This window comes from Semicossyphus pulcher, unplaced genomic scaffold (genome assembly GCF_022749685.1).
Source record: "Semicossyphus pulcher isolate SPU_LCO1_2020_fin unplaced genomic scaffold, fSemPul1.0.p SCAF_14, whole genome shotgun sequence".
Taxonomy (NCBI): domain Eukaryota; kingdom Metazoa; phylum Chordata; class Actinopteri; order Labriformes; family Labridae; genus Semicossyphus; species Semicossyphus pulcher.
The window spans coordinates 2,097,733-2,115,051 of record NW_027211648.1 but is presented as its reverse complement, the minus strand read 5'-3'; the positions used below and the strand labels follow the sequence as shown (position 1 = coordinate 2,115,051).

The following is a 17,319-nucleotide window of genomic DNA, read 5'->3' as shown; positions in this document are numbered from 1 at the left end:
TTATGCAGACTTTTTCCTGCCAGCCTCTTTGTAAAATGTCTGCAAGAAGTCGGGGTGAGCGAGAGGGGGGGGTGATGACGTCAATATCGTGTGACCGCTGCAAAATCAGAAGAGCGGCACATAACAGCATGATTAAAAACATCCAGGATTGAAGAATAATCATTTACAAGACAACAATAACAAAGTTGTCTGCAAACTGGAGAGATGAGGAGGTTCTGGCTGTGAGGGCCGACACCGAACCTGCTCGTCACTTACAGGAACAACGCAGCGTACTTTGTACGCAATGGCCTTCCTCAAGAGACGAGTGTGAAAAGGTATTTTCCTAGGTTGCATCCCAGACTCGGAATAAAGTGCAAATGCAGAGGCATGCATTAAGATGTCTTGTTTGAGCTGGATTTAGACTACTCCGCATCCACGTGATGTCGGTGTTCTCTGTTGTGTGTATTATTTTAATTTTAAACTGATTCTGTGTGCTGTCTTGGCCAGATCCATCTTTCAAAAGAGAGGACTTCCTGGTTAAACTGAGGTTGAATAGAAAATAAATAAATTAATTAAAAAAAACATGCAGTTAAGCACCTGATTTGAGCTTTTACGTAGGTAAGAATAAAACAGATGTGAAGTTACCCTGTTAGAATTTAAACCAACCACTCGGGTTGAGGGGATAAAAGATGCAACACACACAAACACACACTCAAACAAATGAACAAAGTATGTTTGTAACCTGAACGATTTCATCTTTAAATATTACCCTGTGCCTCATGGAGAGAAGCCTCAACATGGCAAAGGATTGAAACAGTACCCAGCAAAGCTCTGGCCTGTCTCTGGCTGCCAGTGAAACAGCAGACCCGGGGAATGCACAGTTATTATCAACACAGGCATGTCTGACGCTAACTGACGCTCTTGCATAGCACCAGGCATGAGTCGCAGGGATCATTAATAGCCGGGATATGAAGACGCAGCTAGGAGACAAATGTCACTGTGAACATAAATGACCAATACAGAAAGACTCTGTGACTGGAAAGTATATGATTTCTAATTGTTCTTTTTACTGTTGACATTAATTTAACAAGCTTATTCTTTTTCATGTGGACAACATAGACATATGCTGTATCATTTATTTTGTGTAAACAAAGACAGAAAAGTCCACTAATGCCGACTTTGAAAAGCATTTAAAGAGACTTGCAACTCTAGCATTTGTGTGGAGTCACTCTGAAACCGATACTACGAGGGGTGCACGTATAATAATAGCAATCGTGATTTGCACATACGCAACAGACACATCGCAAGACGTGTGATAGTGAAGCAAATTAAGTGAAACACGTCAAGCTGCTACTTTATTGTTGCTCGGTGCAAAACGGAAAACCGCCAGTCGTCTAATATCACATTAGTGCAGCTCTGACAAAAGGCAGACGCTCCGTTGCACAAGGTGGCTTATAAGTGAGTGTATTCCGCAGCAGCAGCACACCCAGGTGCTGGTTAATGCTGCTGCTGTTCATGTAGCGGACGTGCCGGGAGTGTATACTTTTAGTGGCTACACCTGCAGCACACACGGCGTGAGGTTGTGTGTGTCAACAGGAAGTAGGAGACGATGAGGTTTCGTTGTAAAACGTTGCCATCACCGAGCTGAACACACTGATCAAACATACATTCCGGTCGATGACATACCGTATAAGTAACGCAACTGCAGCCCACAAGTCTGCATTTATTTTTATAAAGAAACGTGTCGCTCCACTTGAACGCTCTCTACTTTGTCTCTGAAACAAATGTGGTAAAAGTAGGAGGGGGGTTTTTTTGTTGGAAGAAAATAGACTTAAAAGTCCCAAATAATAAAAAGTATGAGCATAAAAAAACTAGCATGCCGCTCCCACCATGCTAACATGGTGTTCTAAAAGCATGTTGGCATCACATTCAGTGTTGATACAGTGACAGCAGCCGTCCACCCGCTCTGCTGCTTCCTGTTTGGTTCCGAGAGAGTGCTCCTATTGGTTGTTGACAATGTTTACATCATTGACCATCACTGAGGATGTTTAATTTAATCAGAAGGCAAAAACAGGAGAAACACTGCCTAAGAACAGATTGTAGTTTTATGAATAATTTTTTGTGTATGCATACGAGTAACAGTGTTATTAGTTATTTTTGTGAGACAGCAGCCACTTCAGTAACTTTGCCCGGCCATTTTGGTGCAAATTTGGTCAACAATTCACATAGAAAAGGTCTATTTCCATGACAATCTCTAACTCTGTTGTATTTGCTGAATTTTTCCTTCTATAATTATTGGTCAGGATCTAAAAAATATATTCTGTAAATGTGTTTCTTATGGTGAAAACTATGGTGAAAATGAATTGCTGGGGACCCCATGGAAGGAGCTAGGACCACTTGGGGTCCCAAGGTCATACTTTGAGAACCACTGGTTTGGACGGCAATTTCCAGAGCGCAAGTTGATGTCCTAAAACAGTGCAAATACAAAAATACCCATGTTATGAGGATATGAAACAGAGAAGGCAGCAAAGATAATATTTAGCATTTGTGTTTCAGAAGATTTTTCAATAACTAATTGTTTCAGACCTACAATCATCCACCTGACTTCACAGTGATGTCAGTGAATATAAGCTGTCTCTTCTGCAGGTGATTAAGCAGCAGCTGACTCTCTCCCTGCTTGTTCACAAAGTTACTTCCCTGCTCCAGCTTTGAGGACAGTCCACCTTATTAACAGGTTCTCTTTAATCCTGCCTCTAAACAACCGTCTAAAAATCATTCATCCATCAGTACGAGGAAACCCTCCCCCCCGGTGGACAGCTGGGAAAAACAGCGAGTCACAGTCTGTCAAAACCATAACAAACCTCTCTTGCGTCAAACTCTGACAGGCTTTCCCTCCGGCAGTTGTGTAACAAGTCGAGACAAAGAAACGGCGGCACCGTGGCCCACCACCTGCTCTCTCAGTTTCACCTGATTCATCGCACCATCTCTGCCGTGCTACAGCTAACTGACAGAAAGGAAAGGGATGTGTTATTTATAACCACGCTGTTGCTACATGACCACATTGTCTCTCTGCATCCAATTAATGCATTAAAAGACTGTCATAATAAAGTTCCAGCTTTGCTTCTCTAATGGGCAAACAAAGCACTGTTTTTAAACTGAAATATGAATATTGAGCAGCCAGATAAAAGGTTTACAACCTTCTTGTAGAGAGCCTGATTATGTTTTACTTTTACTTTACATTAAAAGGGAATATAACCATATTCCATGTGGCCATCCAATCAGCATTGATAGTAAATTAAGTCAATTAAGGCAATAAGTTCTTAATGCTGAGCTAATCAATAAGCAGTCTACTTTGAAATGAATTGCCATCTATTTTGATAATGTACTGAATTTATTTGAGAGATGTTTTAAAGAAAAAAGAGGTAAAGTTCTTTCTTAATTATGCTTTTGTTTCTTTGCTCCTTTAAAGATGTTTTCTTGGTTCCCGACTTCCCAATTTAACCAGACGTCCACGGTCGGCTCCCTTTGTAACGGTTCTAACTCTTGATTTTCCTGGCTGACGGTCGCTTTCCTTTTCAGACTGTTTGCTTCATCTGAGCGTCAAGTTTGTTTCTTTTTCTTTGTATTTTCCCTTATTTTTGAAGTTTTATCTGTAGTCATCCATCTTTTCTTTGTTTGTTCAGCCATAGTAGATTACTGTTTACTCGCAACCCTTGCAGAGAGCGGAAAAGCAGCCGCTTAGCTCCGCCTACCCTAGAGACTTAACAGACATTTATTTACAAGAAAATCTTTGAGATTACTTTCAGGAAGTGAAAAGGGCTGTGGATTGACATCAATCTGACTATACAATACTTATCAGGATACAGGGGCTATGATCCAATATTATTACAATATAAAGCAATATTGTAAGCAGGGCACACCGCCATATGCATAAAATCTGCACAAATTAATCAACATTTGCCTACAACTGTAAAAAATATAAGATCTTTGCATGTAAACTATGACTTTAAAAGAAATATATCATATTTAAACATAAATCTAATATCAAAAAACAGAATTTCCCAAAACAGAACTGTGTCAAATGTTTTTTTACAACCCTACAACAATATCCTTGGTTTTCATAAAAACACAACATTAGAGGACATCATCTTGGACTTTGGGAAACACTGATGGAAATCTTCCATTATTTCATCTCTTCTATCTACATATATCAAGACGCACTGTGCGTGAACAGCCCTGCTGCATTTCCTCAGCCGTATACTCTGGCTTGTTTAAATACAGCTGAACATCCGGCAGGTAGTTCTTCCGGGGCATCAGCTACATCAGACGGTAGCTCTGGGGATGGAAGAACAGATTTGGCAGACACAGAGAACATCTGCACCGACTGCTGGCATTAGCACACTATATAGCCTACCTAACTATGACAGATAGAGATAAGGCTGAAAATCGTATTGTAATCGTAAACATATCAAACAGCACCACAAAAGGGAAGGAAAAGCAGATGGTGTGTCAATAACTGATCCGACAGCTTAAGTCAAAGGAGGCGCTTGACTCTCTTCACTTTACAGAAAAAGGGAAGGTAACCAACTTCTACAGAAAGCTAGAAAACACTGAATAGGGGAGTCTATTTCTGAGTAAAGACATGCCTCTTTCTTTCTTTGTATGAACACGGTCTGCAGTTCTTTCATCTCTTTCAGTTACTCAGATATTTCAGTATTTGAAAACAGAATCCCACTTCCAAAAAAGTCATGCTTTAAAGCTCCTACAGTGGCAAGTTTAAGTTTAAGTTAGAAAAGATGAACCACAAACTGAGAAAAAGCAACAGTGACTTTGTGGATCAAGGGGCTGCAGGTTATAAAGTGCAAATCAATAAAAAAATGACCACGTGGAAAGGTAATATTTAATTACATTTATATCCTCTACGTTTTTCTGGTCAGCGTCAGACGCATCATACGCAAACCACATTTAATCAACACAAGTTGCCTCTCTGTCAGCACTGTCTGCAGCACAAGGAACCAAGTACTACAGTTGTTTTGATTCTGATAAAGCCTCAAATGTAATTCTTGGTATCTGCATGTATGCAGTTCAATGCACCAATGCAATGCCATAGACAATGTATAATAATGCTACATATTCTTTAAAAAAAAAAAAGCAGCCTCTTGAGCACCTTCATAGTTTAAGTGGAGTGAAATTTATGATAAATCCACATAAAAAAGGTTTATTTTCATTACAGCTAAAACATTCACTATATCAGCTGCCATACTGCTAAACCTATGAATATGCGCCCCCTAAAATCATTACCTTCTTAGAAAATCTCATATGAATCAGGCTCTACAAATCAGAGCATTAAAAAAAACATTTTTTGTATATATGTATATCTTCTTCTTTTTACTATGCCATCTTAATGTACCACTGCATCTTGGGCCTGTATATTGTTGCATGTAGCACAGCACAGGTATCTCCTCAGTATGGAAACATAATAATGTTGTGGTGCCGGTGTCCCTCTCTGAAACCCTTAGTGACTCTTTTGACAGCTTTAAGCATCTTCCAGCATCCAAACAATATGACTTTGAGTGTAACCTAATGGAAGGTAAAAAAAAGTTCAAACCATAGGTTTGTTCTTTCAGTTAGTGGTCAGCAACAAGCTGTCATGAGTTGCAAGACTGAGAAAAAGAAAAAATAAACCTGGTGATGACAGGGAGAAGCCGAGATGATGCAAGAAAAGGGTAAGAGAAGGAGAGTCAAAAAGGAACTGGTCCTGCTGACCAAGGACATTAAAATTAAAATATTTCCCGTCCTTGAACTTTCAATTAGGTTTACAGGAACTAAGTCACATTTCTTTAGAAAAAGGGAGGGAAACATGACATGCAAGCATCATAAAACTGCAGCAGAATGTCTCTCTAAAGCACTGCAAGGGAGAGACATTTATGCATTAAGACCAAATAAGGAACAAATAAAGACGTTGACAGTAACACACACACAACAAATGTATAATTGGTTGATCCCAGGAGAGCTTCAGTGGGATTTAACTGGGAAGTATCACACCAACACCCTGCTAGTTATTAGTATAGGCATCAAAAGTATGAAAAACTAATGTCAGGATCAAAATACTGCAAAAAAAAAAATTGGGCAACTTCTTCAAAAGCAGGGTGGGAAAAAAAGTCATTTTAGGGAACTTGGGTAAGAGACCTATTTAATAAACACACTGTAGACATGTCAACAGCCACAGGATGAGGACAGCAGTTTCAACAAATGTCGAACCTTCAGAAAGCATTAAATACTGTCAGTTAATTTCATCTAACATGGAGACTAACTGCTGGTTATATGTGAAAATGTGCTTGTATTCATAATAATATGAAATTGTTTTTTGTTGTGGATAAGATTCAACAAGCAAGTGGAGAGTTTGATTTAGCAATGAGTTTTATGAAATGCATCTTAAATCTTTACCTCAATAAACCATATCCCAAGTGTTTCTACGGCAGTTTGGGCACTTAATAAGTAGTGTAGTGATAGTCTTACCTTTCGTAAAGCTTGCACGAAGAGGCCTCTCCATTTGTGACTGTTCTCGTCACTTGAAAAGTCGTATATCTGCTGGGGCTGCATTGCTGTAGCGGCTCCTGGCGTTGCCGTGATCCGGGCTGAACTGTCAGCATCGGCCCCGGATAGATAGTCCTTGTGGGTGGGTCAGTCCAGTCCAGGCAGGCACGGTGGGGGGGAAAAGTCAACCCGTCTTGCTTGCAAATATTAAAAGTGTCACTAAAACACACTACGGGTCCGATGTCGAGTTAAACAACGAAATATAAAGCTACAAAAGAAAACAAGCACATGTAGCTCTAAAGTTCGTTAGCTGTGTGGCTAGTGAGGCTAGCCCGCTGCTGCTGTAAACACGGGACAGCGGCTAACTAAAAAGCTAAAGGCTAATAACAATGTTGCTAAGTGTTATACTTGCTACTTGGCGTTTGCTTAAAAGCTTATAACAGGCACATTAAGTTCAGTATTATATCACGACATGCTAGCTCGGCTTGTTGCCAGCTAACTATAGCTACAAGTTACGTTTGGTTATTTGCTGCCTAAACACCTGTAACGTTAGCAGGCTAGCGTTAGCCGACTAGCTAAACAGTGCTACAGGCTGCTGCTGGCCTTGATGCGCTCCGAGTTTTATGTTGTGGCACACGACCCGTTCGGCTCCAAACAAGGCACACTTTCTCCTGCGCGGTTTACTTCACATTTAGGCATCTTCTCCGGAGCGATCTGGTGCTAAATCCAACGTAAATCCCCAAAACAGCGACCAGTCCGAGACATGTCTGCGGGCAGAGCAGCCGAAGTGTTTTTGGTTTGGTGGTTTGTGAAGTCGAAGATGTTCGTACCAACTCCGCTGCCTGCCTGTCTGCTGCTGCTGCTGCTGGTGATGGGCGGTTACGAACGAGTTGGTTCTTTGAGCCGGTTCCTTTAAGTGAACGATGGAAGCCGATTCCCGTCTGTAAGCCGATTTCTTTCTGTTTTTTGGGGGGGGAGGGATTACTAAAAGGTTTACTTAAATGGTGATAACATAAAAGGCATGAGAATGAAAAACATTTTAACTGAGCAAAAATATGTACATTTCATATTACATCATACAAAATTTATGAAAGTTGTGTAATTATTTTTCAATATTATTCAGTATGTTTACGGAATACGTAAATAAATATATTTTAGTCATATTTTGCGTGTAATTTGTACACACATGGTCATTCTTTACATTCCAGTACTTTTTAAACATTAATACAACATGATAGTGAAGGATGTTACAATAGATTTGTTAAAATAAATAATCAATTAATATACTTATGGAATAACCTTTCAAATTTTAATTTGTGTTTTTTTGTTATTTTATCTAACACATCTAAAATTATGGTATTCTGGAAACTATACGGCTTACTTTTAAGTGAAACGTGCACACAGACCAGTCAGGGGTCATTGGTAAATGTGTCTGAATTAGGCATAGAATTATAACTAAACAAAGAGCTTTTTGGGAGCTGAAAGAGTCGGCTGTTATTTCTGAGCTGAGCCAAATGTTCTAACTCCCTGAAAGTAGTCTAAATTCCCATCACTACTATCTGCTGCCACTGCTGCTGTCTGCGTCGTGCGTCCGCTGTCAGGAACGCACGCTGAGTAATTCCACATTTTATTGGACAGGCAAAAAACAAGGCTGGACTTCTGTCTATTACATATTGGAGAGCCGAATTGTGGACAGGAAAAAAGGATAGTTTCAGGATTGCATAAGTCAAACATGTTGACTTCCATGTTGTGACGGAGCAGTGATTACATCAACAGACAGTAAACATTACTAACTGTATTTTATTGGCTTCTAGATGCAAATGAATCAATTTTAATTCCATGTGAATATACATGCAAAACTGGTAAAAACATAAACCAACATGTTTTAGCATCAGCATTACATTTAGACCCATTTTGTGTTTACATTTGAGCCCATACCGTTTGCTGCTGTGATTCTGCCTCCTTGTGGACAAACTGAACCTGTGCGTGATTCAGGAAAAAACAGAGAAATTGGTAGTGAGGAAAAGGGGCAAATCTCTAGCGAAACTTTTACCACAAAGAACCACTTTAAACACACTTTGAATTAATCTTGGAAACGGGGGACGATGCACCAAAAACATTGCTTTTTATTTTAAGTAGTACCTCTCAATTTGTACACTAGTTTTATGATATCATATGGCACAGACCACACACATTTTCTTTTTCAAAAATATGTTTCCTTGGTTAAAAACATGACATTCATTCGCCAATAATAGAGAAAATGTATCAGTATGGGGTTGACCAACTTTGTAGGACCATTATCTGGACAGTTTTAGCAATATTGAAAGCCTTTGAAGCTATAAAGAAGAGCAAATTCTAGCAGAATTCTAGCACAAATAAACAAATAATTATAAAACATTCTTGTGTCCTTATTATACATCAATGTAAATATGGTATAAGATTAGAATATGTAATTATTTTTGACATCATTTCAAAATGTTTTTAGTGACAAAATTATTTAGGCAGACAAAAAGTGTCAAATAAAATAAGAAAACCTGTCGTTCATCGTAAACTGTGCGTTTTGCAGCTACAACATGAAGACTTCGATTCCAAAATGACTTATTTCTTACCTTGTTATATTTATGTTTATTATTATTATTATTTATTATTATTATTATTATTTATGTTTATTATTATTATTATTATATTTATATTTATGCTCCTTTTATTTTTACTTTTACAAAATTCTTCTTTAATTTTACTTTTTAAATTTAATTCAGTCTTTTTACATTTTGGACTGAAACCGGAACAGAGCTTCATAATTTGCAAACAGGGACAAATTGCAGTCAGAGGCTGAAGAGAAAAAAAATACAGTTCGTCAAAAAGAGAGAAAAAAAATCCACACAGTTTTTACAGTCCATCAATTTAGAATCCCTCAGTTAAATCAAAAGCTTAGACTCAAAACAAATCTATCAAAACTGTATGTCTGTATACATTTGTATTTGAATGCTTCAAACTTTAAATTTCATTATCGCTGAGCTAAACGTTGTCACTCAGAGTAACTCATGGTGCACGTTCTTTTAAGACAGAAATGTAGGACACAAACAATTCATTTAACTTGAAATGTGGTTTAGTAAACATAATGCAACCTTAAACATCACAACTCAAGTTAAAACAAGTCTAAAAGTTTCTTCCCCTAAATTAAGGTGGATCTGTTATAAAATGTCTCCACAATGACAGTGATGCTGAGGTAGTGACAGCTTGACACAATGTTGTATTTTCCATGGCCACCAAGCTGGATCATTTTGGTTTACACCTTTCCATCCACATTGTTTCTCTACAGTGTGAAGCGGCTCTCCACCTCGTCTGCGATCATTTCAGCAATGGCGAGGGAGGAAGTGGCCGCTGGCGAGGGAGCGTTGCGCACATGGAGAACCCGACTGCCCACGTCCCCGACCCCGCCGTCAAACACAAAGTCGTCCACCAGGTTTCCGTCTCGGTCGAGAGCCTGAGCTCGAACTCCTGCAGGACCCCTGCATAGGAAACAACAACCAGAGTTACAGAAAACATTAATGAATCACATCAGTCCTTGTCTTACTTGTGTGAAACCTTTCTAATTTTACCTCCAGAGTGAAGTTCACCTACGAACTATTTATACTGCAGAGTGCATGCATTTTTTGTTTAAGCATCACAGCTTTACCTGAGCACGTCACTCAGCGAGAGTTCAGGGATGTACTTCTGCAGGATTTTAACTTGTGCACCAATGAAAACCCCTCTGTACATTTCTCCAATCCCGTACGTCATGTTCCTCATTACCAGCTTCTGAAGGCCCCTGCAGAAGACGAAGAGTACATATTAAATATCACCTGTCATGCAACAATCACACTGTAATTTATACCTCAGAATCTACTTTAATACTTCTTTATTACACGCAATTTGCCGATATGTTACTTCTTTCCTTTGTAAGATAGACAGTTACTTTATTTGACCTCCTGGGGACAACTGTTTGCCGCACAGACACAAGGCATTTCTCCGCCAGATGTCACCTTCTTATATGCACACACTTTGCACGCCCTTTAACCTGAATAAAACTAAATGGCCTGCTGTAATCCCTGCAACATAATCTTTCTGGGCAAGAAGCACCCAATCAAAGAAGGTCCACTTAAAGTTCTTGTTTTTCCACCGAGCACTGCTCAGCGTGTTCTTCTAAGTGTCTGGCAACATTACAGAAAGGATCCCTACAGAGCCACCAGACTCCACTGAAAAAACAATCATTTCACCTCACAAAACACTGGCCTTGCTTGCTCAACAGCTAGTTTGTTTACTTGTATTGTATTTTATTGAGACTTTGGTGTTTTTAAGGGTTAGCTCTGATTCAACGTAACACAATAACCAAACAAACCAGTCAAGGCAGTGGTTGACCAGCAACTCCCATGTTCTGTGAGGTAAAATGACTGTTTATGTCAGTGGAGTCTGGTGGCTTTAAAAAAAGCACTTCACTCTTTTACAGAAAGGCTGATCTCTGTAGGGATCCTTTCTGTAATGTTTTCATGCAGTTTTAGTAACAAGCTGTCAGCTGCAAAAATAAGCACTTTTAGTGAACATGGTTTGATTGGAAACATTTGCCCCTCAGGATTACGTTGCAGCCTCTGTCTTGTGGCTACTGGGTAAAGAAATGTTCTGGAGAGATTTTAAACTTTTTTTTGCCAATTTGTCTTTCAGAATATTGCAAATAAACTCCCGCACACTGTCCAACTTGCAGAAAAAAAACATTTATTTGCTTGCAATGTTTCGGTACTTGACTTTCATCAGGCAAACAGGTTGATTACCGAAATGTTACAAGCAAATAAATGTTTTTTTCTGCAAGCTGGACAGTGTTCGGGGGGTTACTTTGATGGATTTTTTCCTCTCCCACGCACCTGTCCTGTGAAACAGACGTCTGAAGTTTTTCTCCAGGTCGTTTAGAATATTAAAATTAAAACGGCAAGAGTTGATACATAAGATAAACAGCATAAAACATGGTGGAACTTTTGTCGGAGAATTCCAGAATGCATAAAGCTAAGCGAACTTAAAGTAAACATATTTTTAATAAGAATCACCACAGTCGTCACGCACAAAAAACATGTCAGAATACAGTTCTAACAAATCAAAATAAGAACAGGTTATATCTCCTGTTGTACCTGAATGAGAGTGCATCTGCAAAGTCTCGGGCATTGAAGTCATACACTTTGTAACCCTCCCTTTTGAAGGCCAGGACTGCGTTGGGGCCGAGCCACACACTTCCATCCATCCGCGGGGTGAAGTGAACTCCGAGGAAGGGGAAACGAGGGTCAGGGACCTATAAGTGTGTTTTATAAAAATCAAAAAGAAATTGAAAAAATTAAATATGTATGCACACATTTAAAAAACAAACATACAAGCATATTTGTAGTTTCAAGCTTTGTTTTTACTTTAAAACCGTCATCAGGAGCAACTTGAGGTCACAACAAATAACACGTATAGATTACTCAGTTGCATCAGTTTGAACTGCTGGAACCACCTCAACTGGGAGGCCTCCTGGGTGCCTCCTTTTGCAGGGGACCCTGGGGCAGACCCAGAGCTCGCCGGAGGCATTATATGTATCCCCCAGGAGGAGCTAGAAAACATTGCTGAGCAGAGAGATGTCTGTGTCACCTTCCTTAGCCTACTGCCACCGCGACATCGCCCCCAGGTAAGTGGCAGAAAATGGATGAATGGATTAGACACATTATGGAGTTGGGCGTATGGAGATATGCTTTTTCTGTAGACTTACAGGGTAGATATTTCCTTTGACCAGATAGTGTTTCTCTGGCTTCAGGACCAAATAATCTCCTCTGAAGGGGACGATCCGTGGCTCCTGACTGCATCCAGATATCTGTGAGAGGCGGTCTGAGTAGAGGCCTCCACAGGTCAGGACATAACGACAATGCACCTCGTTACCCTGTTAAAACAACACAATTCAAACCACAGGAACAATAGGACGCAATCTAAACATGAGGATGATTTCTTTGCATGTTTTACCTTCTTGTCTCTGATTGCGATTGGATATTTCATTCCTGCAAATAAAAAAAAGAGAAACATAATGAGTTAGACTTCATATAAGTCAACCACTCTTGTTTGATTGTGTTGACACGCTGATGTACAGAACCCGTTTCCCACCTTCAGTGCTCCCTGCTGGGCTCTCCTTGACCATTGAAATGTCATTGACCTCAGATTCAGTTACCACCGTGCCGCCCGCCTCCTCGAAGTCTTTGCCGTACCTGAGGGCCACCATCCTCCAGTCCACAATGCCGGTGTAGGGGGAATCCAAGGCCATTATACCCTGAAAGGACAGCATGACAAAGGCTTTCACTGCCATCTTTTCTTTTGCATGAATCACATCACAGCCTCAGAGACTCTTACCCTGCAGTATGGCTCTCGCTCTCTGATTCCCTTGGCGTCGACAATACTGAGGTCTCGCACATTGTTCTTCAGGCCTCGCTCGTATAAAGCTTTCAGCCTGGGTATCTCCTCCTGCTCCACAGCCACAATAAGCTGCCAATACAAAAATATACTAATTAATACCAAGAAAAGACACAGCAACATGATCCATATAGCTGCTCTGCACAACACTGACTGCCAACCACAGTGCCTGTACACCTAGGGGTACATTTACAGCTGCCAAATGGAAACATGTTGGAGTCACTGTGATCATTGATTTTTAAAAATAAGACATCTTATTATATATATTTGTTGTTTATTTGTGTGAGGGAATAATATATACAGTTACAGCATAATATAAACAAGTCTTAAATAGTTGGAAAAAAATTAATAGAGAAATGGTTGAGGTAGTTTGCAAAGGTACGGATGAATGGTTGGAATAGTCAGCTAAAAGTATGGATAAAGTGTTTAATTAGTTAGCTAAATGCAGTGGATAAACGCTTGTAGTGAAGTTAAATGGATAAATAGTTAAAACATTAGCCTACAGTAATGGATAAATGGCAACAAAAAAGTGCGTGAGAGTAATGGATAATCGGTTGGAAATGTTAGTTTAACCAAATGGATACTTGTCTGTTATAGTTAGCTTAATAGCCAACTAAACAGAATAGATAACTGGTTAGATAGCTGGCTTAAAGTCACGCATAAATGGCTGGAAAAGTTAGCTTAACATAATGGGGAAATGGTTGGAACAGCTAGCTTATCGTACTGGATCAATGGGTGCAATAGTCAGCTAAACAAAATGACTAAATAGTTGAAATAGTTAGCGAAGTGTTATAGCTTGGAAACTAACATGAAGCTAAAAGAAACGGATAAATGTTAGGAACAGCTTGCTTAAAGTGAAAGGTAAATGAAGTGGATCAATGGTTTGAATTCTAATCCCGTAAATGACACAAACACTGCCAACATTCAAAGTAATGCTATTTCACAATGATGAACACAAGTGGCAAAATGATAGCAAACGTCAGAGTCTGTCAAGCATAATTAATAATGTCTAAAAAAAATAGAAACAAAAAAAAATTGTGGTGCAATATATGTATAATATATTTAATGAGGTTAGACCTGACGCGTATCTTATTTCTGTTAGGATTTGACAGAACTAAGATGCCATTTAAATGTTTTTCTTTTTATTTGTTGTACACAATGAATGTTCTACATGCACACGTATGTACATGTAGTAATGTGCTACTAAGACAGACCTTTCCACATCTGTTGTAAGGCAGTCCTTTCTTCTCGCAGTACTCGTAGGCTAAAGTGGCTCCACGCACACACAGACGAGCCTTCAGCGATCCCGGTGTGTAGTAGATCCCGCTGTGAATGACCCCACTGTTGTGCCCACTCTGGTGCACAGCTGGTGAGAAAGAAAGTGACAGAGAAATTAAATAAGACTTTATTATGACTTCACAGAATATGATCTATCTGCAATATTCAATAAATTCAAGGAAGGGTTTTTTCGCTGGGCTTCATCGAAGCTACTTTTAAACAGCGTTTACACATTTTTTATTGTTTCACATTGGTGCAAAATCAAGATTAACTCAAAACTAAAATCAATAAGGTGTGTCCTGAAAGCAGAGGTTAACTGTAATCTATCACAGCTAGTGTAAGTATATTCAGGATATAATACAGGCTTTCCTTTGGGGGAAATGTACACAAAGCAACATATTAAAAGGTAGAGTTTGGAATTTAGGGAAATACACTTATTTTGCTTTCTTGCCAAGTCAGATTAGAATACATATAGCACACTTATCTCTTAGACACAGGTTAGCTTAGCTTAGCTTAGCATAGCATAGCATAGCATAGCGTAGCACAGCATAAATACTGGAAACAGGGGGAAACAGCTAGCCTGGTTTTCTCAAATAGTAAAACCCTCTACCAGCACGTCACTCACTCACAACCCGAATGTTGTATTCTTCCTCTCAGGCCGAAATGTCAAATACATCCCTCTTAATGATGTACCAAATGTTTCAATTTTAACATTATTACTTTTAAAGCACGACAACAAATATAAAGACAGCACATGGGGCTCCCAAATTACACACTTTATGTCTTTATTTATCTTGTAAATTTATCTTAGAATTGGAATAGGTTTACATGGCTGACTTTCAAGTTTAAGAGCAACTACAGGTGTACAATGCCTTGACAATTCCTGGAAATAAGACATAAAACAGGACAACATCCTATCAAACACAGAGAAAAGGTGAGTAACATGCTGTATAGTTAAATCAGCAGTTGCAGATGTATCCTTTTATCAGATAGAGTTTATATGCCTGTTTGAAATGTGTAATAGACGTTACTGCTCGCATGTAATAAGGGATCTCATTCCAGATGAAGATAAGATAAGATAATCCTTTATTGATCCTCAGGGGGGAAAATCGGTAAGTGTAAGTGGAGTGATTGTTTGTCCTCAACTGTTTACCCTCGATTTTACCTGTTTACCCTCGATTTTACGCTAACACTTGGCAACTAACTGTCAAAGTCACAGTTTTGTTTTTTGATCCGAAACACTAGGACATCGAATTGCTCAATTATTGACTGACTGTACTGTGCAACTGGATTTAATCTCTCTAACATGGAAACATGTTGTTCTCTGGAACATGTTGTTGTTTTCCTTCATCACAAAAACAACTTTTTAAACTCCACCCACCGAGCTCCTTCTCTTTCTCCAGCAGGACGAAGCTGAGAGACGGGTGTCGCAGAATGAGCTCTCTGACTGTGGCCAGGCCCACGATGCCGGCTCCCACCACGGCCACGTCATACGTGCTGAAATACAGACGACAGGCGTGTTTACGTGCAGCTCAAGTGTTAAATCAGTGAAAAGACCAGAAGAAAGAAGGGCGCAATATTTAGGTCAGTGGTTCAATGTCCAACTGTACATGACTGTATGGCCAGCAGATGGACCTTTGAAGCTAATCATTAGGGAAAAACATACCACACATATTGTAGTAAACCGGCTGTTTGTATCTGCAAAGAGAATATAAGCTAGTCTTTGGGGGATCAAACTTTGTCCACAATCCACTACAGGATTTTACATAAAGAAGCATTTGCAAAGAGTTAGAAGAACACAATGTTCAAGCCTGGGAGAGCATATTAAACCCCAGTGCAGTCAGGACATTGGGTACAGTCAGCATCTTGTTTGAATTTTTGCTAATTAGAACCAGGCAAAGTGCTGGAGTGAGGAAGACATAAATAAATCCAGCTGGAGAAATACAATGTTTAGGAGCGTTACAGGTCACCCATGTGCATTTATGTGCTTCGTATCTCCATTTAGAGGCACTGAAAAGTATGTTTTGGTAAAATGTTGCTTTAAGATTTATAACTCCTAGTTTGCATTCAGATAAGAATGGGACGCCTAAACTTGTAAAAACTTGTTCAGCCGTTCTTGCTTTAATCTGAGGAGCACTTAATCGTCTTATTATTCTGTGATGAAACTGGGTTCTGGTACATTTCTGGTGTCATTTAACGCTGCGGAAATGTTACTTGAGAACAGTCATGCATCAATAACTTAATGTCACAACATCTATATTTCACATAGTTTACTTAAGGCTGCAGAGGGGCCCTATTTGCATAAGCAGCACCATAGCCCCAGAGTAGTCTGTAGAGTGTGCAGGTCTGAAATGCAACCCATCCTGCAGGCATGTCAGGCTATAGGCACATTCCACACAAAACTGGTGCTAAAAGTTTAAAGGCATGCAAATGTGGATGGAGGACATCTTGAACTGACAGAGAAAAGGGTGAAGAAAATGTGAAAGTTTAGTCAAACGACATCAGAGCTGTGTGTGTGTGTATGTGTCTGTGTGTTTGAAGTAAGAGTTAAGAATTCGTTTGAGGGTAACAGTCCATAGCACAGAGTGTGGCATATGCAAATGTTTTGTGATCTTAAACAATATGCTGGGTTGTGCGGAACGGGTTATGCAGAAAGCAGAAATGTTATGCAATCTAGTTGTTGGTAATGAAAGTCCTTGGCAGAGTCTGGAATCCATTAAAAGTTTACGAAATCGCTGGCTTGTCTGCTTCGTCTCTTAATGTATCAATCTGGCAGTGAGTAAAAGCATAAAGTGAACCAAACGAGTTCTTATCTAACTCCTTAAATGTTACTTATCAAGACTACAACTCCACCTTCTTATCTGTCATGTAATTCTCACCTGTGCAGCTGTCTGGTTGGTATGTCCTTTAGCAGTTTGGGCTGCGCTGCTCCCACAGCCTTAAACGACGCGGCGCTCAGAGTCCGGATCATTCTCACAGCGTGTCGGATCACCTCAGAAGAGCTTCTTCATTGTACAACTGTCATAAAAGACTTCCTGAGTTCTGTATGCTGTTTACTCCTCCTGT

The 17,319-nt window shown here is 39.6% G+C and overlaps 2 protein-coding genes across 2 annotated transcripts in view; both read right to left on the bottom strand.

Annotated features, from left to right (window-relative positions):
* sos2 (son of sevenless homolog 2 (Drosophila)) overlaps positions 1–7,319 on the bottom strand; it is a 47,495-nt gene extending 40,176 nt beyond the window's left edge. Inside the window, exon 1 of the mRNA XM_069661527.1 lies at positions 6,499–7,319. Coding sequence (XP_069517628.1) covers positions 6,499–6,582 — 84 coding nt within the window. The 5' untranslated portion in view covers positions 6,583–7,319. The remainder of the gene's footprint in view (positions 1–6,498) is intronic.
* Positions 7,320–9,179: 1,860 nt separating this feature from the next.
* Positions 9,180–17,311, bottom strand: l2hgdh (L-2-hydroxyglutarate dehydrogenase). The gene is made up of 10 exons (XM_069662121.1): positions 17,133–17,311; positions 15,635–15,750; positions 14,190–14,341; positions 12,916–13,047; positions 12,673–12,835; positions 12,535–12,569; positions 12,287–12,454; positions 11,676–11,833; positions 10,196–10,327; positions 9,180–10,028 (listed from the first exon to the last, which is right to left on the bottom strand). Exons 1-10 carry the CDS (start codon positions 17,222–17,224, stop codon positions 9,833–9,835), a joined length of 1,344 nt encoding a protein of 447 aa, XP_069518222.1. The 5' UTR covers positions 17,225–17,311; the 3' UTR covers positions 9,180–9,832.
* Between the last annotated feature and the right edge of the window lie 8 nt (positions 17,312–17,319).